The following is a 23,434-nucleotide window of genomic DNA, read 5'->3' as shown; positions in this document are numbered from 1 at the left end:
GGGCAGACAGAATGACGGAATTCACTAGGGCCTTTTTTATTCCTTTTTCTGCCCACTCTCCACAAGCATTTAGTAGCCTAGGCCGACCTTTATCCAAACTGTGCTCTCAGCGTTTCTTACGCTGTTCTTTCCTGGAAGCGATCTGTGCTAGGAACCACCCAGATCAGTTGTGTGTGTGTGAAATACACCATACGTGTATGTAAAACCTCAGTTCAGCATCACACTTATAAAATGATTATTCCTGCTCTTTTTTCTTAAAAAGGATCAAGAATGTTTTAAAAGTTTTGTTCTATTATTGATTGAAATTTTAGGGCAAATTAAGGAGTTTACAAAGTTTTTCAAAGTACTGAGAAAAATCGGTAAAAATTTATTCTATAATTCTACTTCAGTAGCTCTACTTCCTACATAAAGTGGCAACGAAGAATGATGCAGGCTGCGGCTCTCAAGATGTAGAGGGTCTGGGCCCGTCGGGACTCACACGACTGAACTTGGTCCGAAGCAGCAGTGTCTGCAGTGACACCCTGACCTGAGCGCGAGCCTGGAGGAGAGCCAGTGTGGCCGGGGGCGGGGGGATGGGGTACTTCCCGAGGACATGCGGAGACGTGAGGTCCCCTGCGTGAGAGCTCTTCTCGGAGCAGCGCGCTGTGGGCCGCCACCTCACCGGCCTCTCCCTCCCCAGGAGCGTCCAGACCCCGAGGTCCCAGGCGACGTGCTGGAGCTGGAGATGGACGAGCTAAATCGGCACGAGTGCATGGCCCCCATGGCGGCCCTGGTCCGGCACATGCAGAGGCTGCAGGCCACTCGGCCAGAAGAGGTGCCTGGGCTGAGCCGGGGCTGCAGTGTGGGTTCGCAGGCGCACTGATCTTCCCGGTCTCGCTCACCGCTGCTCGCCCTGTCACGCTGAGAGCGAGCGGTTCACATCGAAGCCTAAACCGGGTTCCGTCTCAGACACGTGATGTCTTGTCACTCGTCTCCTGCCCTGTCATTGTTGTCTCATAGTGTCAAAATACGAAGCTGTTTGGTTCCACTTCCTTACTGAAGTAATTTTTTTTTTTTTTTTAACTGAAGTAATTTTGAGTGTATTATTTCAGGGTTCAGTGCCAAGAAGTCTTCCTCCATGGATGAAATTTCTTCACGACAAACTAGGAAATCCATCAGTATCATTAAATATCCGTCTCTTCTTAGCCAAGCTTGTTATTAATACAGAGGAAGTAAGTAATTTATGATTTCTTTAAAAATTCTTTGCAATTACATGCATCTACTTAAAAAAAATACCCACAGTGAAGAAAGATGTAAAGGGTCAGAGCATGGCGTTATCCTCTGAATCAGTTTGCCAACTTGTGTTATTTGCGCAGCATCATTCTTCTATCATTTTCTTGTAAAACACGTAAATTAACTTCTTTCGAGTTAGAAGTGACCTGTGTTAGGAAGTATATGTGTTGGCAGTTTTCTTATGGCTGCCAGCCTTCCTGGTTTACAGCAGCAAAGAAAGTGGGGAAAGATTCCCGGTAACGCATATCATTGCTGTGTTTATCCCTTGGAGAGGGGACTGTGCAAAGGCAGAGGGAGCCGCTGAAGGGGGCTGGGAGGAGGGCCCTCCCAGGCAGCAGACGGCAAGGCCCTCAAGGCCCTCGAGCGGAGAAGAGGCCTGGCCTGGGGCTGCAGCAGGGCCCCTCCCTCAGGGTAACACTTGATTTCTAGCTGCGGGGCTCAGGCAACAGAAACCACGAGCCCATTTGCGCTGGAGCCAGAAGCCCAAGGCCAGGGTGTCGGCTGGGTCGTTGCTGCTGAAGCTGTGACTGGGCCTCTCCCAGCCGCTGGGGGCTGCGGGCATCTCTTGGCCTGTGGGTGGTCGAGAATTCTCCCTCAGTGTGCACACCTGCCTCATGTGTAAAAGTTTCCCTTTTCATAAAGACGCTGTTACTTAGGGTTAAGGCCCACCCTGATGACTTTCTTTTTAACTCGACGATCTTCCAAGACCCCGTTTCTAAATAAGGTCACATTTACAGATACGGGGAGTTAGGAGGACCTCGGCATCCTTTTGGGGCTCACAGTTCAGCCCACAGTACTTGGGGTTCACACATGATTTCCAGCTGGTGCTGCTGTAGGTGCTGACTTGATGGCTGGCAGAAGGGAGCTGGTGTCTGGTTTTTGGTTCGATAAGGGGGCTGCTAGGCTGTGCTTACACGTGTGGCATGGGGTGCCTCTGGAATCACTGCAGGTGGCGCTGCAGCATCGCACACTCCCAGAGCTCGGGACCGGCGGGGGCCCATTGTCCTGTGGAAGGAAAGATGAGAACTTGTGTTTACAGCTGTTTTTAAAGCTTGAGCCTTAAATTTGTCCTTTTCTTACAGTTTAATAATATAGGAAAGAAGTTTATATTTTAAATTTATAAATAAGCCAGTAGACATACGTGGAGAGTGTAAACTTTTTTTACACCTATGGAGTACATGAGCAGAAACAATTTGCGACCACACAGATTTAAGCTGTGAGAGCAGATGAGAAAACATTTGGAAAAAGAAGGTGGCAGAGGGGAAGAAGGTTGCTAGTCTGAGTTACGCTTCAGTCTGCAATTTCTGAAATAGATTAAATGGAATTGAGTGTATGGAGACGCTTAGGATCTCAGAGATCTTGGGCATGTGTAGGATGTAGCAGAACGACTTCTACAGCATGGGAAGAAATGAAAAAACAAATTAGCCTCATGCACCTAATTTTTATATTCTCCTTTCTAATTTACCCTGTGCATTTGCAGCCGGTAAAAGTCGGATCCTCCAGGGCTGCATGTTGCTCAGATGGGGAGAGGTTGGTGTAGAATGCCTTCGTTTTTATTTCTCCGAGCGTAGGTATAGCAGAAGGGTTTTAAGCAGAGAGCAGATCTGTAAGAATCCATTTCCTTTGAGCTGTGCTTTCAGGACCCATGAGGAAAGGCTTCAGCTGAGAATCTAATCAAATTAAGCAGCATACTTGTTGGCATTTACACCTGTTTTGAATTTAGGTCGAGTCGTAACGTAGAATGATGTTCCTGAACTCACGTCTTGGTTACTCAGGGCATTCCTGTGACATGTGACCTTTGAACTCTCACCTAGGTCTTCCGGCCTCACGCAAAGCACTGGATCGGCCCCCTGCTGCAGCTGGTGGTCTCTGAAAACAACGTTGGGGGCGGGATCCACTACATGGTGGTTGAGATCGTGGCCACGGTTCTTTCATGGACGGGAGTAGCAACTCCTGTGGTGAGAGCAGATGCGTCTTTGGTGTCCTCTCCCAGAGCAGCGCTGGGCGTGATCCAGGCTCCTGTCCGTCCTCGGTGTTTCCAGCCTGGGTCATGCCCGTCTGCGCTGCTGCTGTCCCAGGCGGCTTCGTTTTACTGCCTCAGTTGTGTCTTGTTTGGTCGGCTTTCGTTAATTCCTCCAGCCTTGCTTTTAGTTTTAAGCTATCAGGTATTTGTGCTGTTTTGCTCATTGCTTTAACTTGCTAGGAACTTGGAAACTGATCATTGGTTTATTAAAAGTACGTGTAAAATAAACGTCTGTAGACCCTGAGTGTGAGGTTCTGAAAACGCCTCCTCTGACTGAGGTCATGAGCCTCTGGCATTCGTCTTGCCAGCCTCCCTACTCCCAGAGTGTGACGGTGGCCTGTGATGGCTGAGATTGCTAAGGAGGTGCCCCTGGAGAAGGGCACCGGCCAGTCCTGGCGCAGTGTGGGTCTGTGTGCTGGAGCTCTGCCCGCTGGCTTAAAGACATCAGCACTAATAGTGTCCAGAGTCCTCATGGAAAGATGTCTTGGAATGGCCCTAATTAAGCATAACGTGTGTCCACGGAGCTGTCCCACGTGTTTGTGTCGGGATGTGCCCGTCTCATTTCGCAGCAAACCAAGTCTAACTGAGGAGCCATTGAAAGAGGTTGATTCAGACGTCAGGCGTTCAGCTGGGCTAGGAGAGTGAGCTGCCAGGTGTCAGGATAACTGATTAGAGCACCAGCCAGGGTGAAAGTCACAGTGAACCTTTCACCACTCGTTGCAGTAGTCTGAGCAAGAGGCTGAAACCAGAGGAAGCGCGTCTTCCCTCCCCACGACACCCATTCCCTGTACCCCATGGAACAGCCTCCCCGGTCAAGGGTCAGGGGGCCAGCACAGATGTGGGTGTCATCTCATGGTAGAGGGAGCCCCAGCGGAAAGGCTCCAGCAGTTTGGTGGGACCCTGGGGTTGGGAGGAACGCAGTGGGTGGGTGGGGGGCATCTTCCCCATAGGGAGGTCCCAGCAGAGGCCCTGGGGAGGGTACGAGTGTCTGGTGGGGGCAGGGGTGCTGCAGGGCCCTGGTGGCCTCTCCGCCTGCTGGGTGGAGGCCCGCTAGGTAAAGCCTTCGAGTTACAGTCGCACAGGTGGCTTTTAACCATGAAGCAGACTCCTCGTTGAATGCCAGCTTTCTTTTATAAATCGACTTTCGGGTCAAAAAATGCTTTCCCAGAATGCAGTGCTATGTATTTACATAGAATTTCTATACCTTTTTAGGGGGTCCCCAAAGATGAAGTGTTAGCAAATCGATTGCTTCATTTTCTAATGAAACACGTTTTTCATCAAAAAAGAGCTGTGTTTCGACATAACCTTGAAATTATAAAGACGCTTGTTGAGTGCTGGAAGGATTGTTTATCCATCCCTTACAGGTATAAATCTACTAGATTTTGCAGTGTCGTTTAAAGATCTTTTACACCTAGCACGTTGTGCGCGATGATTACAGTGAAAATTACTTGAATGGGTAGAAGGAGGAATGTGATCCGAAGTGGAATCTACAGGTAGGTGGAATGTTGCCACTAATGAATGCAGGCTCCGCGTTCCTTACTAGAAGCACCTCTGGGCGGCCATCGTCTGCAGGTGTGGGGTTTACCCTGCCCTTCACTGCCCCCCAGGGGTGATTCCTGCCGGCACAACCTGGGGCAAACTAAAACTGCCGAAAGGTGTCAACCGAGGGGAGATTAGGACCAGTAATTAGATGGTAATTAGTACTTAGTGCCTGTGTTGCAAAGGCAGAGTAACCTGGGTGTGAACAAAGAGGGTGGGAAAAGGAGTATTTCTTACCCTGAAAATTAGCCACAGAAAGTTTTATGTTTGTCTTCCGGCTTCTTATGTGTGACGAGTTATACTGTTCCTTTATGCTCATGTTTCAGGTTAATGTTTGAAAAGTTTTCCAGTAAAGACCCTAATTCTAAAGACAATTCCATAGGAATTCAGTTATTAGGAATTGTAATGGCCAATGACTTGCCTCCATACGACCCAAAATGTGGCATAGAAAGTGTAAAGTAAGTATTGTGTTTTCGGCTTGTTTTTTTTTTTGGTTAGAGTGTACCTGAATCGGACTGGAGACTGGAATATTGTTTAATGTTGGTAAATTTAAGGACTCGGACCCATGTTAAAAATATTTTGAAGAAATATGTTAGTGGAGTGAATGAGGGAAGTGAGTTTTCAACAATGAGTGTAATTTTTTCCCGCAGTTTTGGCAGACACGGTGTTAGCTCTTTCTGTTACTTTCTAAAGCGACATTTTCCCCCTTGATTCCTGAAAGCAGCATGAGCTCTGGAGAGCTTCACGTCAGGGTCATGGCCGCGAAGCCGGTGGCCGGGCCCTGCTGCCCTTCGCTGTGGCTCTGCCACCGCTGCAGCCTCCGGCCCCTCATCGCCCGGGGGGTCCACGTGGAGGGGCTTTAGCGGGACAGTCCTAACTGCACAGAGAGGAGCTGGCTGCTTGGTCGAGTTCCTGTCTGCCGACGTTTCCCGTCTCTTTGGAAGTTCTTGCTCTCTCATTGGTGCTCCAGGGTCAGCCTCTGCGGCACTGGGGGCGCCAGTCGCCTGGTGTCACGGATGGACGTGTGGCCCAACACAGGGTCAACGGGAAGTGGTTAACTTTTTGGACAAGTGACTTCTCTGAGTTCACGTCCTGCTGTCATGAGGCTGGGGAGCATCCCCCCACCCCCGAGTCTCTGCATGTCCTTCTCCTGTGGTATAGACACTTCTAACGGGGTCAGATCTCAGGTCGCAGCTGATTTCACTGCAGGCCCGGCAGGCCGAGCCTCCACGGCCGTGTCAGAGCTTCTATGCCTCTGCACCTGGAGCCGCACAGGTGTTCTGGGCCCGCTGTTCAGGTGCCATTCATCTCTGGGTGTGGGGAGTGAAGTCGTGATACGCTTCTGTCAGACAACGGGATGGGTGGTGGTATGCTTACTTACTTTCTACATTTGTCGTAGATACTTCCAACCTTTGGTCAATAACATGTCCTTTGTCAAATATAAAGAGGTGTACGCGGCAGCAGCAGAAGTTCTGGGACTTATTCTTCGATACCTTACCGGGAAAGAAAAGGTGAGTGTGTTGTGCACTTTTATATAAATACTTGTTTTTCAGTTTTGACTTGACATGGCCCTTGATACTTGTAGCCTCTACACTAGGAAACCAAAGTGGGCATTCTGGATTTATTATGATTTTACTCTCTTTCCTACTATGTACAGTGCTCAGTTTTTTAAAAAGACGTGATTTTTTTTTATTTTGGACTCTTGGAAACTTGGCAAAGCATGTGAAGGTGGTAACTTTCTTTTTATTGTAAAAATCAGGATATGAGTATGTAAGCAGCTTTCACTCCTCTGAACTTGGCCTCAGGAGTCCCTTTTGGAGAAACTGCCCTGGTAGAGCCTTGCTGTGGTTCAGGCGAAGTAAACGGGTAGAGCCCTCCCCTTGTACTTTTGGACGTAATGTAGCTGTTGGGTAGGAGAGGGCTTCTCAGGGAAGGGCTCTCCATCTCTGCCCTGCCCACTCTGCACGACTGTGGGAAGGGCCTGGTTGCGTCTCTTAAGCACGGCACACATTCTCCATAAGTTATCATGAAGACGTGCGTGGAACCGCATGGGCCGTGTATGGAAATGGCAGGCTGTGACTTACTACCGTGTGTCTGTCCCCCGTGGCTTAGCATGCTGGGCCTGCAGAGCTGTCCCCCACGGTGACAGGACGCCGGGTTGCAGCCTGCCCAGGACGGCACGCTGGACCAGTCCTCGGCCCTTTGTCACTGCCTGCAGGACACTCTGCCCTCTCCTTCACTGCCGTGTCTGCTCCCCCGGCCTCACGGCTTGAGAACTGCCTTTGCTCGTGGTCCCCAAATTCCTGTCTCCAGTCCCCTCCCCTCCTGCAAGGAGCCAGGGCGAGGAGCGACCTGGGAGAAGCCAGGGCGTCCCGAGGGCACCAAGACCGCCCACAGTATATTGGACCCCTGCCCATTTCACCAGTAAGGCATTTATTTGGATTTAGAACATTTAGCAAAATTAAATTAAGCTAAAAGGAAATAGAACGCCCTCCCCCCACCAAGAAAATCAAACTTCACTTATAATTTATTTTGGGGACTACTAGCTATTTTTGTAAAATAAAAACGTATTCAAATTCACAATCTTGTAACGATAAGATTCTAATGTCCTTTAATGGTGGGTTTCAATTTACATAATACGCTTAATTTTCACCATGGGTGGAGCACATTACGGCAGAGTCCAGGCTTGATCTCTCATGACTTAAATTTCAACTTAATGGGAATGATAAACCCTCTTGTTTTACATAGTTCTTTTCTGAATATAAAATGGCATCATTGATTTAGTGTAGAAGTTTGGAAAGCAGAGTGGAACACAGAAGTAGGGGTCACTCGTGTTCTGACCACTGACCAGCCTGGCCCCTGGACCGTGGGCTCCGGTCCCGAGCACCCCTTGTGCTCCCTCGTTGTTCCATGCCGTCAGGGTGCCGTGTTCTATGGCTGGGCACTTGCTCCCTGGTGGGCACAGGCTGTGGGGGAGCCGGGGACCTGTGGCGGGGGAAGGCAGGTGCAGGGGGATGGGCAGGGCGCGTGCAGCTCGAGTTCTCTGAAACTGGTTTGACCAGAGACGTGAACACTAAGCACCGTTGAGTCACTGGTTTTCATTCAGCTTCTCAAATGACTTGCTGGCAGCGTTCTGGTGTCAGAAGGAAGTATAATCTTGATCGTTCTGATGCCTGGCATGTGGCCACAGCCCCCTAGCCTCCGGAGGTGCCCAGTGCTCAGAGCCCCCCGGGGCCTCCACCTTGTGCCGCTGTACTTAACCGAAGTTCCCACCTGGTGTGTATTTGAGACAAAGCTTAATCTTTCAGACGCTGGAGGAGTCTGTGTGTGAAATGGTGGTGAAGCAGTTGAAGCGGCATCAGCACACGGCGGAGGACAAATTCATCGTGTGCTTGAACAGAGCCGCCAAGAACTTCCCTCCTCTTGCCGACAGGTGGGGGTCAGCGCCGCCTCCCTGCTCCTGCCTCGGGGCGGGGGGGTATGGGGGTGGTGGTGGGGGTCAGCGCCACCTCTCCTCACCGACCTTGCCCGCTGCCCAGGTTCATGAGCTCCGTGCTTCTCCTGCTGCCGCGGGCCCACGGCGTGATGAAGACGCTCTGCCTGGAGGTGGTGCTGTGTCGTGCAGACGAGAGGGCGGACCTGTACCTGCAGTTAGAGAGCAGGGGTTTCGCGCAGCTCATGAGGCACAGGTGAGTGCGTCCTCGGATGCAGCTGGCTCGTAAAACGTCCCTTTGCTCAGCCGTTCCCCTCCACTCAAGGCACTTGTAGGTTGTCGCTACGTGGGTGTGTGTTCCCTCTGCATCTGCGTCTTTTCTCGTCTTGCCTGTGTGCACGTTTTTACATAGTGATGAACCGTGTCGTTGTGTCCTGATTTTCTCCATTCAGTGCTTGCTAAGTATCTGCTGTGTATAGAGCATTCAGCTGGTGCTTATTTAAGCAGGAAGACACACGAGGAAGCAGGTGTGCACCCCGTCAGGACCCAGGCTGCACTTAACCCCCTGCTTGACACGCCAATGCGTGACTAGCACTTGAAGCCATTTTTTAAAGTCATAACATCCTTTCTGTTTAGCTTATTTTGTTTGACATCGCCGGGTTTTTGAAAATGAACTTTTTATTTTGGAATAATTTTATTTTTACAGAAAAGGTAAGAGATAGTACGTAGGATTCCCACACACCTTTCACCAGGTTCCCCATCTTACATAATCACGGTGAGTTTGTCACAACCAAGGAGTTAACGTTAGTACATATCTGTGAACAAGGCTGGACTTTATTTGCATTCAGCAGTTTCCTCACTGACGCCCTTTTTCTATTCTAGGATCCAGGCAAGATACCATGTTGTTAATTCACTTTTAATAATCTAGCCCGCGATAATTATTTTCAAGAATGTAATTTTTATATAAGTGTAGTATTACCTATAATATATATATTTTTGTTTGTTTTTTTGCGGTACGCGGGCCTCTCACTGTTGTGGCCTCTCCCGTTGCGGAGCACAGGCTCCGGACGTGCAGGCTCAGCGGCCATGGCTCACGGGCCCAGCCGCTCCGCGGCATGTGGGATCTTCCCGGACCAGGGCACAAACCCGCGTCCCCTGCATTGGCAGGCGGGCTCTCAACCACTGTGCCACCAGGGAAGCCCTAATATCATATTTTGAAACACAGAACATCACAAAAAAGAAAAAGTTACCTGTCATATCTGAAAGTCTAGTAATAACAACTGTCGAATTTGTGTGTTTTTAAAAATCCCTCTTACCGTAGAGACGACGAGAGACAGAAAGTGTGTTTGGACATAATTTACAAGCTGATGGCAAGATTGAAGCCCGTGGAGCTCCGGGGACTCCTGAGCCCTGTGGCGGAGTTCCTGTCTCACCCCTCCGCTCTGTGCCGGGAGCAGATGTACAGTATCCTCATGTGGGTTCACGACAACTACCGGTGAGCTCCGCTCTGACAGTTTACGGCGCTGTTTTTGGGGGACCGTTTGGGTGCCTTTAGCAGTCTGGAACGATTAAGATGAATGATAAAGTATTTAAAAATATGTCATTAATAACTGAAACAAGTTTAGTGTATTGAAATATATCCTTACCTTAATTGATTTTGTGTTATCTGTGGGAAATGTTCACAGCGTGGCATTATGGGTTGAGCTGAAAGTGTAACTTGTTTCCATAGTTATCCCTTTACAGTCTGACAAGATTAAGGAAAGGGGCTGCTGGGATGTTTCCTCCTTTGGGGCTGCGACCACGCCATTCCTCATGGGGTCTCTGTGGCCCTGTTCCCCCAGCCGCACCAAGGGCCCGTGTCAGGGTGCAGGTGCTGGAGGGTGGGTTTGGAAGTTCGCGGGAAGAGGCAGGTTTTGTTTCTTCAATTCTGGACAGTGCTCTTGGGGTTGAACAAAAGCAACAGAAGGAGCATCAATGGATTTGTCGTTTTGTTACTTTTCTCAGAGATCCAGAGAGCCAGGCAGATGATGACTCCCAAGAAGTATTCAAGTTGGCGAAAGACGTGTTGATCCAAGGATTGACCGACGAGAATCCCGGCCTTCAGTATGTGCCCCTCCTGCAACAGCTGGGCTGGGCGGGCGTACTCAGGGGGTCTCGTTCTTGGCCAGTGTGGGGTCTTTCAGAGGTGTTGGAAGCACATTTGCAGTATCAGCGTTTTCTCTGCCTCTTGCTTCCATAATGTGTAATAAAAATGTATTTCAAATCATATTAAGACCTAAAAATCCTGACACGTTACTTTAACATAAAAGCCTTGAAAAAGTGGCATGGGTTCACACTCTCTCTGCTGTGCCGTGACATACAGCATTTCAAGATGAGAAATCTGTAATAAAAAGTGGGTTATTGTTTCCCGTTTAACCCAGAGTGAGATCTCACTGTATGTATCAGTATCGGATGACATGTTTGAAACCTTGGAGATTGGAGGATGCTACAGTGTAATCACACGTGGAGAGAGGGCAGTTGTTCTCCCCGAGGGCTAATTACATTACATTGCACAAGGAGCAGTGTAGACTTTTTTGTATGATTCTGTATATCAACTGACTTTTAACTGTGTTGGAATTTTTAATTCATTAAAAATTGTATTTGGATTTCTTAAACCTTCACAAATTATAAAGCCTAATCTGGTTTTTAACCAGAATGGTTTGAATATTTTATATTCATATTATGTTTTGAATATTGTATAGCGCTGACTTTTGGAGTGAATTGTCTTATTAGCAAGGCAATGAAGGACTATATATGTAATTTCTTTCAATGTTTTCTCAGTTTCAATATATCTAATGTTGTATTCTCATCTTTGAAAACTTCCCAGGTAAGAGAGATGAGAATAACATCACCTAGTCTCACCTCTTGCTAAATAATGCTAACATTTTGGAATATTTCTCCCCTTCAGCACATACATTGTTTGTAAGTCAGCTTACCCTGTTGACACAGTTTTGCCTATGGTTGCCCTGCGTTGAGCTCTGGCGGGGGCGGGGGGGGGGCGGCGGGAGATGCCTTCCCTGCCGGGCACACGTACAGGCCTCCTTCTCTTCTTTCCTCTCTGCCCTTCAGATTAATGATTCGGAACTTCTGGAGCCATGAAACTAGGTTGCCGTCAAACACCTTGGACCGCTTGCTGGCCCTAAATTCCTTATATTCTCCGAAGATAGAAGTGCGCTTCTTAAGTTTAGCGACAGATTTTCTGCTTGAAATGACCAGCGTGAGCCCCGACTTCCGCAGTCCCGTGTTCGAGCACCCTCTGTCGGAGTGTGAGTTTCAGGTGAGCTCTCACCCCTGTGATCTGAGCTTTCCCTGCCTGTTGCTCAGCAGACATTGTCCACTAGTGTTAAACGTCTTTCTCTTTTCTTTAATTGAGGTATAAATGAAGTATAGCATTGGATTAGTTTCAGGTGTATGTGGTAATGATTCGGTGCTTCTATGTATTACAAAGTCATCACCACAATAAATCCAGTTAACATCCGTCACCTCCCAGTTACACATTTTCTTCTTGTGATGAGAACTTGCAAGCTCTACTCTCTCAGCAGCTTTCAAATACGCAGCACAGTGTTGTTAACAGTAGTCACCATGTGTACATCGCACCCTAGGACTTACTTCTTTTATAACTGGAGGTTTGTATCTTTTGACCCCCTTTACCCATTTCTCCCACCCCCTACCCTTCACCACCACCAGTCTGCTCTCTGTTTTTATAAGCTTGGTTTGTTTTTTGTTCCAGATTCTACATATGAATAAGACCATACAGTATTTGTCTTTCTCTCTGACTTATTTCGTGTAGCCTTCAAGGTCCATCCATGTTGTTGACAAATGGCAGGATGTCATTGTTTTTCAGGGCTGAGCAGTATTCCATTGTGTGTGCGTGTCTGTGTGTGTGTGTGTGTGTGTGTACGTACACCACATCTTCTTTATCCATTCATCTGGCGATGGACCCTTAGGTTGTTCCCATGTCTAGGCTATTGTAAATAGTGCTGCTATGAACGTTAGGGTGCCTGTATCTTTTTTTTTTTTTTTTTTTTTTTTTGCTGCGTTGGGTCTTTGTTGCCACGCGCAGTCTTTCTCTAATTGCGGTGAGTGGGGCCTACTCTTTGTTGTGGTGCGCGGGCTTCTCATTGCGGTGGTGTCTCGTTGCGGAGCACGGGCTCTAGGCCCGCGGGCTTCAGTAGTTGTGGCACACGGACTCAGTAGCTGTGGCTCGCGGGCTTAGTTGCTCCACGGCATGTGGGGTCTTCCCGGACCAGGGCTCAAACCCGTGTTCCCTGCACTGGCCGGCGGATTCTTAACCACTGTGCCACCAGGGAAGTCCTAGGGTGCCTGTATCTTTTCAAATTAGTGTTTTTGTTCTCTTTGGATAAATACACAGGCGTGGAATTGCTGGATCGTATGGTAGTTGTATTTTTAGTTTCCTGAGGAAGCTCCACACTGTTTTCCACGGTGGCTGCACCAGCTTACAGCCCCAACAGCAGTGCACAGGGCCCCCTTCTGATGACAGCCATCCTGACAGGTGCAAGGTGATGTCTCGCTGTGCTTTGGTCAGCGTTGCCCTGACGACCAGCGTGCTGGCTTCCTGGTGTTATTTGGAATCCACGCACGTTCTTCCTGAGACACCGCCTGTGCGTCACCCTGCGCGCGGCGCACCCTCGTCCCTTCAGCCTCCACGTAGCTGTTCCTCTCTCCCCTCCCGCCACCCCCGTAGATGCCCGTTGGCGCCTCGGCCCAGCAGCCCCGGTGGCGATTTGCACGTTGACTCAGAGCTCCTGGAGCAGAGCCCGCCCTGCCACCCCCGTGTCCCCAGTGCCTGGCGGTCTGGGTGCCGGGTCGGGTCTGGGTGCTCAGAGGAGCTGAGGCGTTTCCCGAGGGTGGGAGTGAGCCTCTGGATGCAGAGTGCGGAGGAGTAGGAAAGGGTTTTTTCCTCCCCAGTACTGATGGGCTTGTCTAGTTGGCAGATAACTGTTCCGTTAAAACTCAGTTTGAAAAGGTTCTTAAGCTACTTCTCACGGAGACACACGAAGTTATAGTACGTATGTGCTGATGGGACCATTAGATTTTAAATAAAGCATTTGAGTGTTGCTGAGAAGGGCCACTGCTTCACCTGAAACTCTCCTGTGCAGGAGTATTCTGTTGATCCCGACTGGCGCTGTCGGAGCGCGGTCCTCACTCCGATGTTCCTGGAGACCCAGGCCTCCCAGAGTGCGCTCCAGACCTGGACGCAGGATGGGCCCCTCTCGGCTCGGCGGGGGCTGGCCGGGCAGGTCCGGGCCACCCAGCAGCAGCTCGACTTCACACCCACACAGAGTGCAGGTAACGCGTCTGCCGCGGGGTGCCGGCCGTCGGGGCAGCAGGGGCCCCCCCCAGAAGACGTGAAGGAGGAGGGGGGCTGAGTTCCTGAGGGCAGACTCGGGGGGTGGGCGGGGGCAGGAGTCCCGTGGGGACAGTCCTGGGGGTGGAGGTGGGGACGGCTGCTCAGCCAGCAGGCATGCTGGGCGCTTGGAAGCGTGGAGTCCGATGGCCGTCCTGTGTCCACCACAGCCAAGAAAGGGAAGAAAAGGGTTATTTCTGATTGGAGAAAGCAGGAAAAGTCTTAGTACATATACGTTTTGGTTTCGTTCAGTGCATCATGTTTAAAACCCCTTATTACCTCAGAAGCAAAGCAGAGCTGAACCAAATTCATCTACTGTGTTTGTAGTTCATTAAACTTTCCTTTCTCAAATGAGTCAGCTGGTTCCTTTGATCAGCAGAGTACAAGTTGTAGAGTGAAATCCCCAAGTGGTTTTATGTAAATTCTTCAGTGCTTTTCCTTCATGGGATTTCTTCACATTCTGTTGGTTCTAGAAATAGGAGTGATTTGGACAGTTAGTGTGGAACTTTTACGACACTGATGCTAGAAATCACGGACCTTAGTACCTTGTCGCAGACACAGTATCATTCTTAGGAGCAGGTGACATGTCTCCCGCTTCTCACGTTGAGGACACGGGAGCCCGCCGCCCGGGTCTTCCCGCGGGGACCTGGCCGGCTCCCGTCTTGGTCGCTGCTGCCAGGCGGCGGCCTCTGCTCTCGAGCGGCATGTCCCCGGCGTGTCCCCGCTGCCCTGACGTGCCTGTCACGCCTGTTTGCAGGGGGAAGAGGCTCCTGCCACTGGCTGACGGGGGGCAGCATTGACCCGCTGGGGGACGGCTCGGCCCCCGCCACCGAGTCATCGCCCTCGTCCTCGTCCTTGCTGTTTGCCCACAAGAGGCCTGAGGGGTTGCGCGGGGCAGCCCCGAAGTCAGTGGGACCCGACTTCGGGAAGAAAAGGCTGTGCCTCCCAGGGGACGAGGTGGACAACGGAGCAAAAGGTAGGCGGTCGCCGAGGTGTGTTGAAACGCGCGCCTCCGTGAGCCTATGGCTGTCCCCGCGTCCCGGCCCCCGCGTGGCGCCCAGCACTGTGGAAGCACGGTTCGGGGTCCAGAAAGTGGTTGAGTAAAGTGGGCACAGCTCCGTCGCTTAGTGACTTTCTGGAAGTTTAGGGGTCACAAGAGGAGGTAGGGTGTAGAGGCTGAGCCTCAGAGAGTTGAGGTCCGGGTGGGGTGGAGAGGGGTCAGGCCAGGCCTGGGCGGTGGGGAGTGAGGACACAGGCGGTCAGCTCGGGGCCGGGGCGGGGGCAGGTAAGGAGGCTGACGGGGTGGGCTGGGGGCCCTGGGAGGAGCCCCGGCTCAGGCGGGGAGCCAGCAGACAGGCCAGCCGCCCCAGACTCGCGGGAAGCGATGGCATCCGCCCTCGGTCAGGTCTCTCGTGCGGCTTCTACAGCTCCGGTTGGCGTTTTTATTGCCCCTTTCCTTTGGGTCTCAGTCACTCTCTCTGGCTCTGCGTCCCCAGCCCTCGCCCGCCCCGCACCCACTTGTGGGAAGCGCGTGCCCTAGCCCTGGGCTCACGCACGTGCCTGAGCAGTTCACGCCTGAGCTGGGGTCACGTGGGCCTGTTTTCCTTTCTTGTGCAGTAATTTTTCCTGGGTATTAATGGCTACTTTCTTTCTTTCTTTCTTTCTTTTTTATTGAAGTGTAGTTGATTTACAGTGTTGCACCGGTCTCTGCTGTACGGCACAGTGACTCGCTTACACACACAGAGATGCTCTTTTTTTATATTCTTTTCCGTTATGGCCTATCACAGGGTATTGAGTGTATGACTGTTTTCTTTTTCTTTTTTTACTTCTACCAACTTTATTTGCCAGGTGTCAGCCATTCAGGTTTCTAAACCAACAGACTTCTTTTCATATTTATATTTTTATAATTATGAAATATTTCAGATATAGACAAAATAAAAATAATATATTTGACATCCCTGTATCCACAGCCAGGCTTTACCAAATTTAACTTTTGCCACAATTACTTCAGTTAAAAAAAAAACCCTAAAGAAAAACTCTCCCAAATTGTATTTCACTCCCCTCCATAATCTTCCCAGAGGTAATCTTCAATCCTGAATTTTGTGTAGCTCATTTCCACAGATAATTTATGTACTTTTATTCATAACTTATATTCATAAAAAAGTAAGGCATTGCTCTGCATGTTTTATAAAATATTATAAAATGTTTCTATTTTCTACATGCACACTTTTTGTTCAATATTGTTTATCCATATTGATACACATGGCACAAGTTTATTTTAAATCATTGCATAGGATTCAGTAGAATGAATATGCAAGAGACTGTCAATACTCTGTTTATTGACATTTTGGGTTTTTTTTTTTTCTTTTCTTCCCCTTTCCTTTTTTTTTCTTTTCTTTTTTTCTTTAGCTCATTATTTCAAACAAAGTTACAGGAGCAGCTTCTTGTGTACATGACTATTTTCTTTAGATGTTTGGCTTTCTACATATTTGTCCCCTAGTGTCCTCTGAGTTGCACAGCTGTTGTCTATGTGAAATCTCCCTTGAGCCTCCGAGTACTGCGTCCAGGCTGCTGGCCCCGGACTGTCCTTCCTCGGTCTGGTCCTCCTGGGGGGCACCTCCCCGGAGACCTTCCAGGGTAGGGGTCAGCACGGTGGCTCTTGTGACGCGATGCTATGCACTGCTTTGCAGGCACTGGTGCTTGTGGGGACAGAGCTCTGGGCTCTGAGGAGCCTGGTGTGGCTTCGTCATGGTCCTTTGTGAGGACAGGATATTTACTCTGGAGATGCTCTCAGGATCTTCTCTTTAAGACCAGTTTTAGGAAACGTCACAAAAGGGTCCTTAGGTGCAGGTCTGTTTTAGTCCATTTTCCTGGGCTGAGGAAGGCCCTTTCAGGCTGCTAACTCCTGTTTCCGGTTCTGGAATATTTTTGCTTGGGTGATTTTTTTTGTTTGTTTTGTTTTTGTTTTTCATTGCTCTAGACATTTTATTTATTTTTTAAAAAAATTTATTGAAGTATAGTTGATTTACAACGTTGCATTAATTTCTACTGTACAGCAGAGTGATTCAGTTACGCATGTATAAGTATGTATATGCGTTCTTTTTCGTGTTCTTTTCCATTATGAAAAGGGTTCCGTCCTCTCCCGTGGATGATTTTGATGATGATTTCCAAGTGTCAGTTTTCTCTTTTTGGGATTCTGTTTGACTATCAGACCTAATGGATTATCCAATTTTCTGTTTTTACCCTTTTTAAAAAATATATTTTATTTATTTATTTATTTTTAAATTTTGGCTGCGTTGGGTCTTGGTTGTGGCATGTGGGACGTTGAGGCACACGGGATCTCTTGTTGAGGCGCGTGGGCTTAGTTGCCCACCCCCCCGCCCCGACATGTAGGATCTTAGTTCCCCGACCAGGGATCGAACCTGCGTCCCCTGCCATGGAAGGTGGATTCTTTACCACTGGACCACCAGGGAAGTCCCTGTTTTTACCCTTTTCGTTCTGTATTCTGGGGCATGTCTTTAACCTTATCTTCTAACCTATACTTTCAAGTGATGACATCCTGTTTTTAGTTTCCATGAGCCTTTTTGGTCTCTGAACATCCCATCAGTCCACTGTTGCAATATGTACTCTTTCTGATAAAAGATCATTTTTTGAATTTCTTTCCTAGACGGCCTGCTTTCAGCTTTTGCTGTTTTGCTATAGTTTGGTTCTGTTTTTCCTATTTGAAGCTTTCCTCAAGCGACTGGTGACTTTCGGCTTTTTGCTGTGTTCCAGCCAGGGCGATAAACAGTGTCTGGAGTGGTAGCTGCATGTTGGGTGTGTGCTGACTGGCCTCCACCATGGCGCAGAAGCCCCCCTTTTGTGCTGGTTGGTTCCCTAGAGGCCAGATCTCCACCCTCCTGCCTGCAGGCCCAGGGCCTGGTGCCGGGGCGGCCCCGGGTTCCAGGAGTCCTCACAGCCCCCAGGGTTTCTGCCCCAGCCTTGCGTCCCCGAGCCCCCTCCGCTGTCCCCGGGTGCTGTCTGGCCTCTGCCGGTTCTCTCCGCACGGCCCTCGGTCGGCACCGAGGCGGCACGACTTGCTGTTCGCCAGCTTCCCGAAGTGGTCAGCGGTTTCCTGTGCGGCTTTGTTTTGAGAACAAAACTAAGGGGAGGTAAAAGATGGAGCTCAGAGACAGCCTCGCTTTTGTGTCAGGGATTCTGGGGAGGAGGACAAAGTCGGCCGCGAATAACCAGCCTGTTTTCTGTTCTTCAGGTCCAGACAATCGGGCAGAAATATTGCGATTACGCAGACGGTTTCTAAAGGACCGAGAAAAACTGAGTTTGATTTATGCCAGGAAAGGTGTGGCTGAGCAAAAGCGAGAGAAGGTTTGTGTCTCTTTCTAGCATTTGATCAGAAATGGCTGTTGTCTGTCAGAGGACGTGTGCCAAGGACACAGGCTCCCTGTCGGTCTAGAGTCCGACTGTGGCGGCAGCCCACTGGGGGTCCCCTGAGCTGCTCCGGTCTGCCCTCCCCTCGGGGGCTGCTCTCTCTGGACAGACGGGCTTTCTCCTCACGGGACCGCCCGTCCCCCTGGGGTCCCGCCTCCCAGCTTCAGCCCCTCTCGACGCCGAGGCCGGAGCCCTGACCCAGCTCGGGACCAGCAAGCCGTTGTGAGCAGGGGGTGTGCTGCTGGAGGTGCCACGGGGGTGGGCGAGGAGAAGGGCTGGGGCTGAGCTGCCCGCTGCAGCCACGCGTGTGGCACGAACCGGTGGCTGGACGTTCCTCAAAATGTGGATGTGACGGGAGAGTTTGTAGCCCTGGCTCCAGTGCGAGATACAGATCAGTGATGATGCCCAGCTGTTACAGGGCCAGATTCTGAGTGAAAGCCCTGTCTTGTTCTAACTCAGCTTAAATCCTCAGCCACTTAACTTCCAAATTTGAGCACGGGGTGGTCGAATGGTTCCCCTGGGTCTCCTGTGGAAAGAAAACGTGCTTTCACCTCCCTCTCATCCCTGTAACTGTGGCAACCAGCGCAACTAATGCAACACTTCAGGCCTGTCGCCAATCCCATTCCACTGGAGGCGTTTGAGCTGCGAGCCCCTCGTTCAGTCTGAATCCTGCCTGGGCTTCTGGGGAGCCAGGAGCGGGCTTGGGGGCATAGGCACTGGGCTGACCCCCGAGGGTCTCAGGGAGAGGGTGGGGATGACCCGCGCTCGGTGTTGGGCGCGCTCGCCAGCTGGGGGCGTGTCACCTGAGTGCTTGATGGCAGAGCTGTGGTCCGGTGCATACAGCAGACAGAAAGCAGGGGCAGCACCGGAAACTAACCAGGAGATGAGCACGCTGGGGAGCCTGTTAAAGAGGCCGGGGCGGGGCGCTCCGCAGAGACGGTCCCTGCGGAGGGAGCAGCTGCAGAGGTGCGTTCCCGGCAGCGTCGCGTGGGCCCCGTGTGGGGAGAGCAGGGCCGGCAGGGTGGGGCTCATCGCGAGGTTTGTCAGACTGGAAACACAGCCTCTCGTTTATGGCTTTAAAAAGTTTTAAATCAAGTTCTCTGATTTCAGAGAAACTCAGATTTCTTTGTAATAAATATTTAAATAATCTTCACTGTTCATCTGACAGTGGTTTTTGTTCTGGATTTATCATTTGCCAGACTGGTAAAGCGTAGTGACTAAACCGTCTTGGTTAGAAATTGTCATTGATTCACTTTTTTTTTTTGCAAGAGATTTTTTGATGAGGACCATTTTTAAAGTCTTTATTGAATTCATTACAATATTGCTTCTGTTTTCTGTTTTGGTTTTTTGGCCACGAGGCATGTGGGACCAGGGATCGAACCTGCACCCCCTGCATTGGAAGGCAAAGTCTTAACCGCTGGACCGCCAGGGAAGTCCCTGATTCACTTTTCTGTTAGTGGTGGGCGCTGACAGTTTCATAGCTCACACGCTACTGGTATTCTTTTTTTTTTTGCGGTATGCGGGCCTCTCACTTCTGTGGCCTCTCCCGTTGCGGAGCACAGGCTCCGGACGTGCAGGCTCAGCGGCCATGGCTCACGGGCCCAGCCGCTCTGCGGCATGTGGGATCTTCCCGGACCGGGGCACGAACCCGCGTCCCCTGCATCGGCAGGCGGACTCCCAACCACTGCGCCACCAGGGAAGCCGGCTACTGGTATTCTTAACTGAGAATTCTAATCCTCCTCCGTTGCTAACGACTATAGGAGATGAAGAGTGAGTTAAAAATGAAGCATGAGGCCCACGTCATCCTGTACAGAAGTTACCGTCGTGGAGACCTTCCTGACATCCAGATTCCGCACAGCAGCCTTATCACCCCCTTGCAGGCAGTGGCCCAGGTCGGTGCTGGAACCCACCTCATGCTCGCAGGGCTGCCTCTGTGCAGGGCAGAGGTGCTGATTTGTCCCACACGGTGGGCTCAGTGAAGGGCCTTGTCCCGAGTCATGGCTCTGCCGCTTCCTAGCTCTGTGAGACCCTGACACGGGGTACCATCGAGACACTTTGCTCTGGGCCCAGTGTCTCTGTGTGCCAGTCACACACTGAGTCTGTTTTTCTCACCAGTAATGTCAGTGGGAATGAAACAGTGTGTAAGTTGCTAAGTCACTTAAATCATTGATTATACAAAATCCTCTTTCGGGGGAGGATCGAGAGAGCGACAGTGGGATCAGTATCCTTCTCTGGTAATTCTCTTATTAGCCGGGGACGGGGAGTACTTTTCTCAGACATTAGGGGATAAGTGTACTGGGAGTGAGTGAAGTTTTCTCACTGAATTCTCTGACAGAAGCAGGATATTTATCCCTGCAAAGTCTGATTAAGGTTTCTTTGACTTTAATTGAAGTACTGTTTATAATCGAAGGGTATCATATATATCATGTAATATATGACTATGCTATAGGTGCTGAAACATGATGCCTTAGCACTTAACTGGCAGTACTAATGTTGATGATAGTGATAGATTATGTCTGTGTAGCCCATTACTGCTTGGTAAGATTTTTGTTTAAATAATTACAGAGTGACAGGAATTTGCAAAAATAGCCCAAGTCCTGCGTCCCCTCCCCCAGCTTCCCTCCGTGGGGACGGCTCACGTCACCGGAGCACCTGAGTGAACCCCCAGTGTGACCGGATCACAGACGCGCGAGTCCCACCACTTCGCTGCAGCACTGTTGTGTGTGTGTGTGAGGTTCTGGGCCGCTTGTCCCACGTGCAGATTCACGTGTAGAGGAAGGAATTTGTGCACAAGAGTCAGTGGGTGTAGACGTGGAAGCCCCCTGACAGACTAAGTGGACCCCACGTAGCAGAGTGAGAGGCCCACCTGGCAGTAACCGTCTCTGTGGAGTGTAACGACGGGCAATATTTATTTTCTTCTTGTTTCCTGATGCGTATTTTCTAAAATTTTATATGAGAACCATTATGACTTTTTATAAGACAAATACATTACCTAAAATAGAGTAATGACCAACATAAAATAAAGAAAAATCAAATTATAGTTTTTATTCAGAAACAGCTTTTACCAAACAAAATAATTTTAAAATTTTATTTATTCTTGCTTTCATGCCTTCATTTTAAAAATGTAGACGCTGCCTGCTGGGAGCCATTCTCAGCACTGGGGTCTGTGCCCGGGAACAGCGGGAGGGACGGGCTGTGTCCGTCAGTCTGGCCACCCACCACGCAGGACGGAGGCGGCTCCTGCTGGCGTCAAGGGATTAAATGGCCACGGTGACGGGGCTCTGGCCTGTCGTCTAAGCTCAGGGCCGTTTTCCAATGTCTCCAGGCTGCTGTCAGTCCCCAGGGACAGCCCTATGTCCCCCTGGCCCGGGGCAGGGACCCGCAGGTCCAGACTCACGCAGGACTTGAGCCAGCTTCTGAGTCTGTACTCTGGGTCCGGAATCCGTGCCATCGTGCCTTTTATAAGACGTGTCAAACAGATGTGCTGGGTTAAGTTCCGAATCCTCCCCGTCGACGGCTGCGGCTGTCGGCGTGGCCGTGTGGGCAGCGGCTTGTGTGTTTGGGTTCGGCTCCGGTGCTGTGGGTGAGTCACCCCGGTCTGTGCTCCTCCGGAATGTCCTACAGAGGGATCCGCTCGTCGCGAAGCAGCTCTTCAGCAGCCTGTGCTCCGGGATCCTGAAGGAGACGGACAAGCACAGGACCGCGTCTGAGAGGCGTGGCGCCACCCAGAAGCTGCTGCAGGACTTCACTCACTTGCTCAGCACCACCTTCCTCTTCTTCCCTCCGCTTGTGTCCTGTATCCAGGTGAGGCCGCACGCGCACTGTCTCCCGCCCTTCACACGCCGGCATCTAGCGACTCCGTTGGCTTCTTAGTTGAAACGAGGGTTTTAACAGAGCACGTGTCCTGTGATGGGGCCGCTTCCTCCCAGATGGTTAGACGCAATTTATTTGTATTAAAAAAAAACTTACATATGATGGAGTGATGAAATCAAACTTGACATAAAATTGTTCAGGTCTTAAACCAGCCAGTCCCCTCAGTGTTCTGCTCGCACCTGCGTGTCGCGCGGCGCCCAGTCCTCCTGCCGGCCTCTGGGGACATGGGTGCAGCCCGTGCCTGGCTGTGGGCAGGGGACGGAGGCACAGGCGGGCTCGGGCCAGGCGGTAAACAGGCAGAGGCGGAAGGGCACGAGGGCCAAGTGATGCAGAAGCCCGGGGTGGTGCAGGCCGAGGAGAGGCAGGTCGGCAGGCCGCCTCTCGGCCGGGGTGGGCTGTGCACTGTCATGGGCGCTGTGAGGCCGCCCTCAGAGAAGGCTTTGAAGGCTGTGCTCTTCGAGCAGAGAACTAGTGTAGACAGACTTTTGTAGGACTAAACACACTTACTGGAAGATTACTCTTTCATGTAAGAAATGTTTTCTTTGCTGTTCAAACCATGGATCGTTACAAAAGTCCCTAATAGAAAATCCGTTGGATTCATTTCAGTATTTTTGTAACTAGTTACCTCCCTGGAGTAATTTAAAAATTACATTCTTTAGTGTTATTTATCAGTAGCTTTGGTTTGCAAACTGATTGGGTAATAAATCCGGAGATGAAGTACTTAGTATTCTTACTTCGTACTTTTTTGTTGTAGCGTGAAACTGTTAATACAGTTTGTTTTTATATACTCTATTTTTATTGGTTTATAATTTACAAGTAGAATTCCTTCATTGGTTTTCTCCTGGTGATGCCAAAGACAAGACTTGAGAAGTTATATTGAATCAGCCGGTATTTCAAAATAAGTTTCTCTTTACATTTTATCCCGAAGCAATTTTGATTTTTAAAGATTTAATTTTATTTATTTTTTGCTGTGTTGGGTCTTTGTTGCTGCGTGCGGGCTGTCTCAAGTTGCGGCGAGCGGGGAGCTACTCTTGGTTGAGGTGCACGGGCTGCTCATTGCGGTGGCTTCTCTTGTTGTGGAGCACGGGCTCTAGGTGCGCGGGCTTCAGTAGTTGTGGTGAGTGGGCTCAGTAGTTGTGGTGCGCGGGCTCAGTAGTTGTGGCGTGCAGGCTCTAGAGCGCAGGCTCAGTAGTTGTGGTGCGTGGGCTTCTCATTGCAGTGGCTTCTCTTGTTGCGGAGCACAGGCTGTAGGCGTGCAGGCTTCAGTAGTTGCAGCACGCGGGCCCTGGAGCACACAGGCTTCAGTAGTTGTGGCTCACGGGCTCTAGAGCGCAGGCTGAGTAGTTGTGGTGCACGGACTTAGTTGCTCCGTGGCACGTGGGATCCTCCCGGACCAGGGCTCGAACCCGTGTCCCCTGCATTGGCAGGCGGATTCTTAACCACTGCGCCAGCAGGGAAG

At 50.4% G+C, this 23,434-nt stretch overlaps 1 protein-coding gene across 8 annotated transcripts in view; it reads left to right on the top strand.

Annotated features, from left to right (window-relative positions):
- Positions 1 to 23,434, top strand: part of PRKDC (protein kinase, DNA-activated, catalytic subunit) — a 150,533-nt gene that overhangs the window by 88,260 nt on the left and 38,839 nt on the right. For all 8 annotated transcript variants that reach the window (XR_012327131.1, XM_033843199.2, XM_033843197.2 and 5 more), the window contains 16 exons: positions 680 to 814; positions 1,092 to 1,211; positions 3,087 to 3,230; positions 4,508 to 4,659; positions 5,161 to 5,292; positions 6,234 to 6,345; positions 8,143 to 8,267; positions 8,374 to 8,523; positions 9,589 to 9,762; positions 10,272 to 10,370; positions 11,376 to 11,583; positions 13,427 to 13,616; positions 14,432 to 14,650; positions 17,927 to 18,039; positions 19,863 to 19,994; positions 21,727 to 21,906. Coding sequence is in view for 7 of the 8 variants with exons in the window: in XM_033843199.2 (XP_033699090.1) it covers positions 680 to 814; positions 1,092 to 1,211; positions 3,087 to 3,230; positions 4,508 to 4,659; positions 5,161 to 5,292; positions 6,234 to 6,345; positions 8,143 to 8,267; positions 8,374 to 8,523; positions 9,589 to 9,762; positions 10,272 to 10,370; positions 11,376 to 11,583; positions 13,427 to 13,616; positions 14,432 to 14,650; positions 17,927 to 18,039; positions 19,863 to 19,994; positions 21,727 to 21,906 (2,385 nt within the window). In the remaining variant the exon portion in view is untranslated. The remainder of the gene's footprint in view (positions 1 to 679; positions 815 to 1,091; positions 1,212 to 3,086; positions 3,231 to 4,507; positions 4,660 to 5,160; positions 5,293 to 6,233; positions 6,346 to 8,142; positions 8,268 to 8,373; positions 8,524 to 9,588; positions 9,763 to 10,271; positions 10,371 to 11,375; positions 11,584 to 13,426; positions 13,617 to 14,431; positions 14,651 to 17,926; positions 18,040 to 19,862; positions 19,995 to 21,726; positions 21,907 to 23,434) is intronic.

The sequence above is a fragment of the Tursiops truncatus genome, chromosome 17, assembly GCF_011762595.2.
Source record: "Tursiops truncatus isolate mTurTru1 chromosome 17, mTurTru1.mat.Y, whole genome shotgun sequence".
NCBI classification, from domain to species: Eukaryota; Metazoa; Chordata; class Mammalia; order Artiodactyla; family Delphinidae; genus Tursiops; species Tursiops truncatus.
Note: the sequence above shows the minus strand (reverse complement) of the source record. Positions and strands in the feature narration are given on the sequence as shown.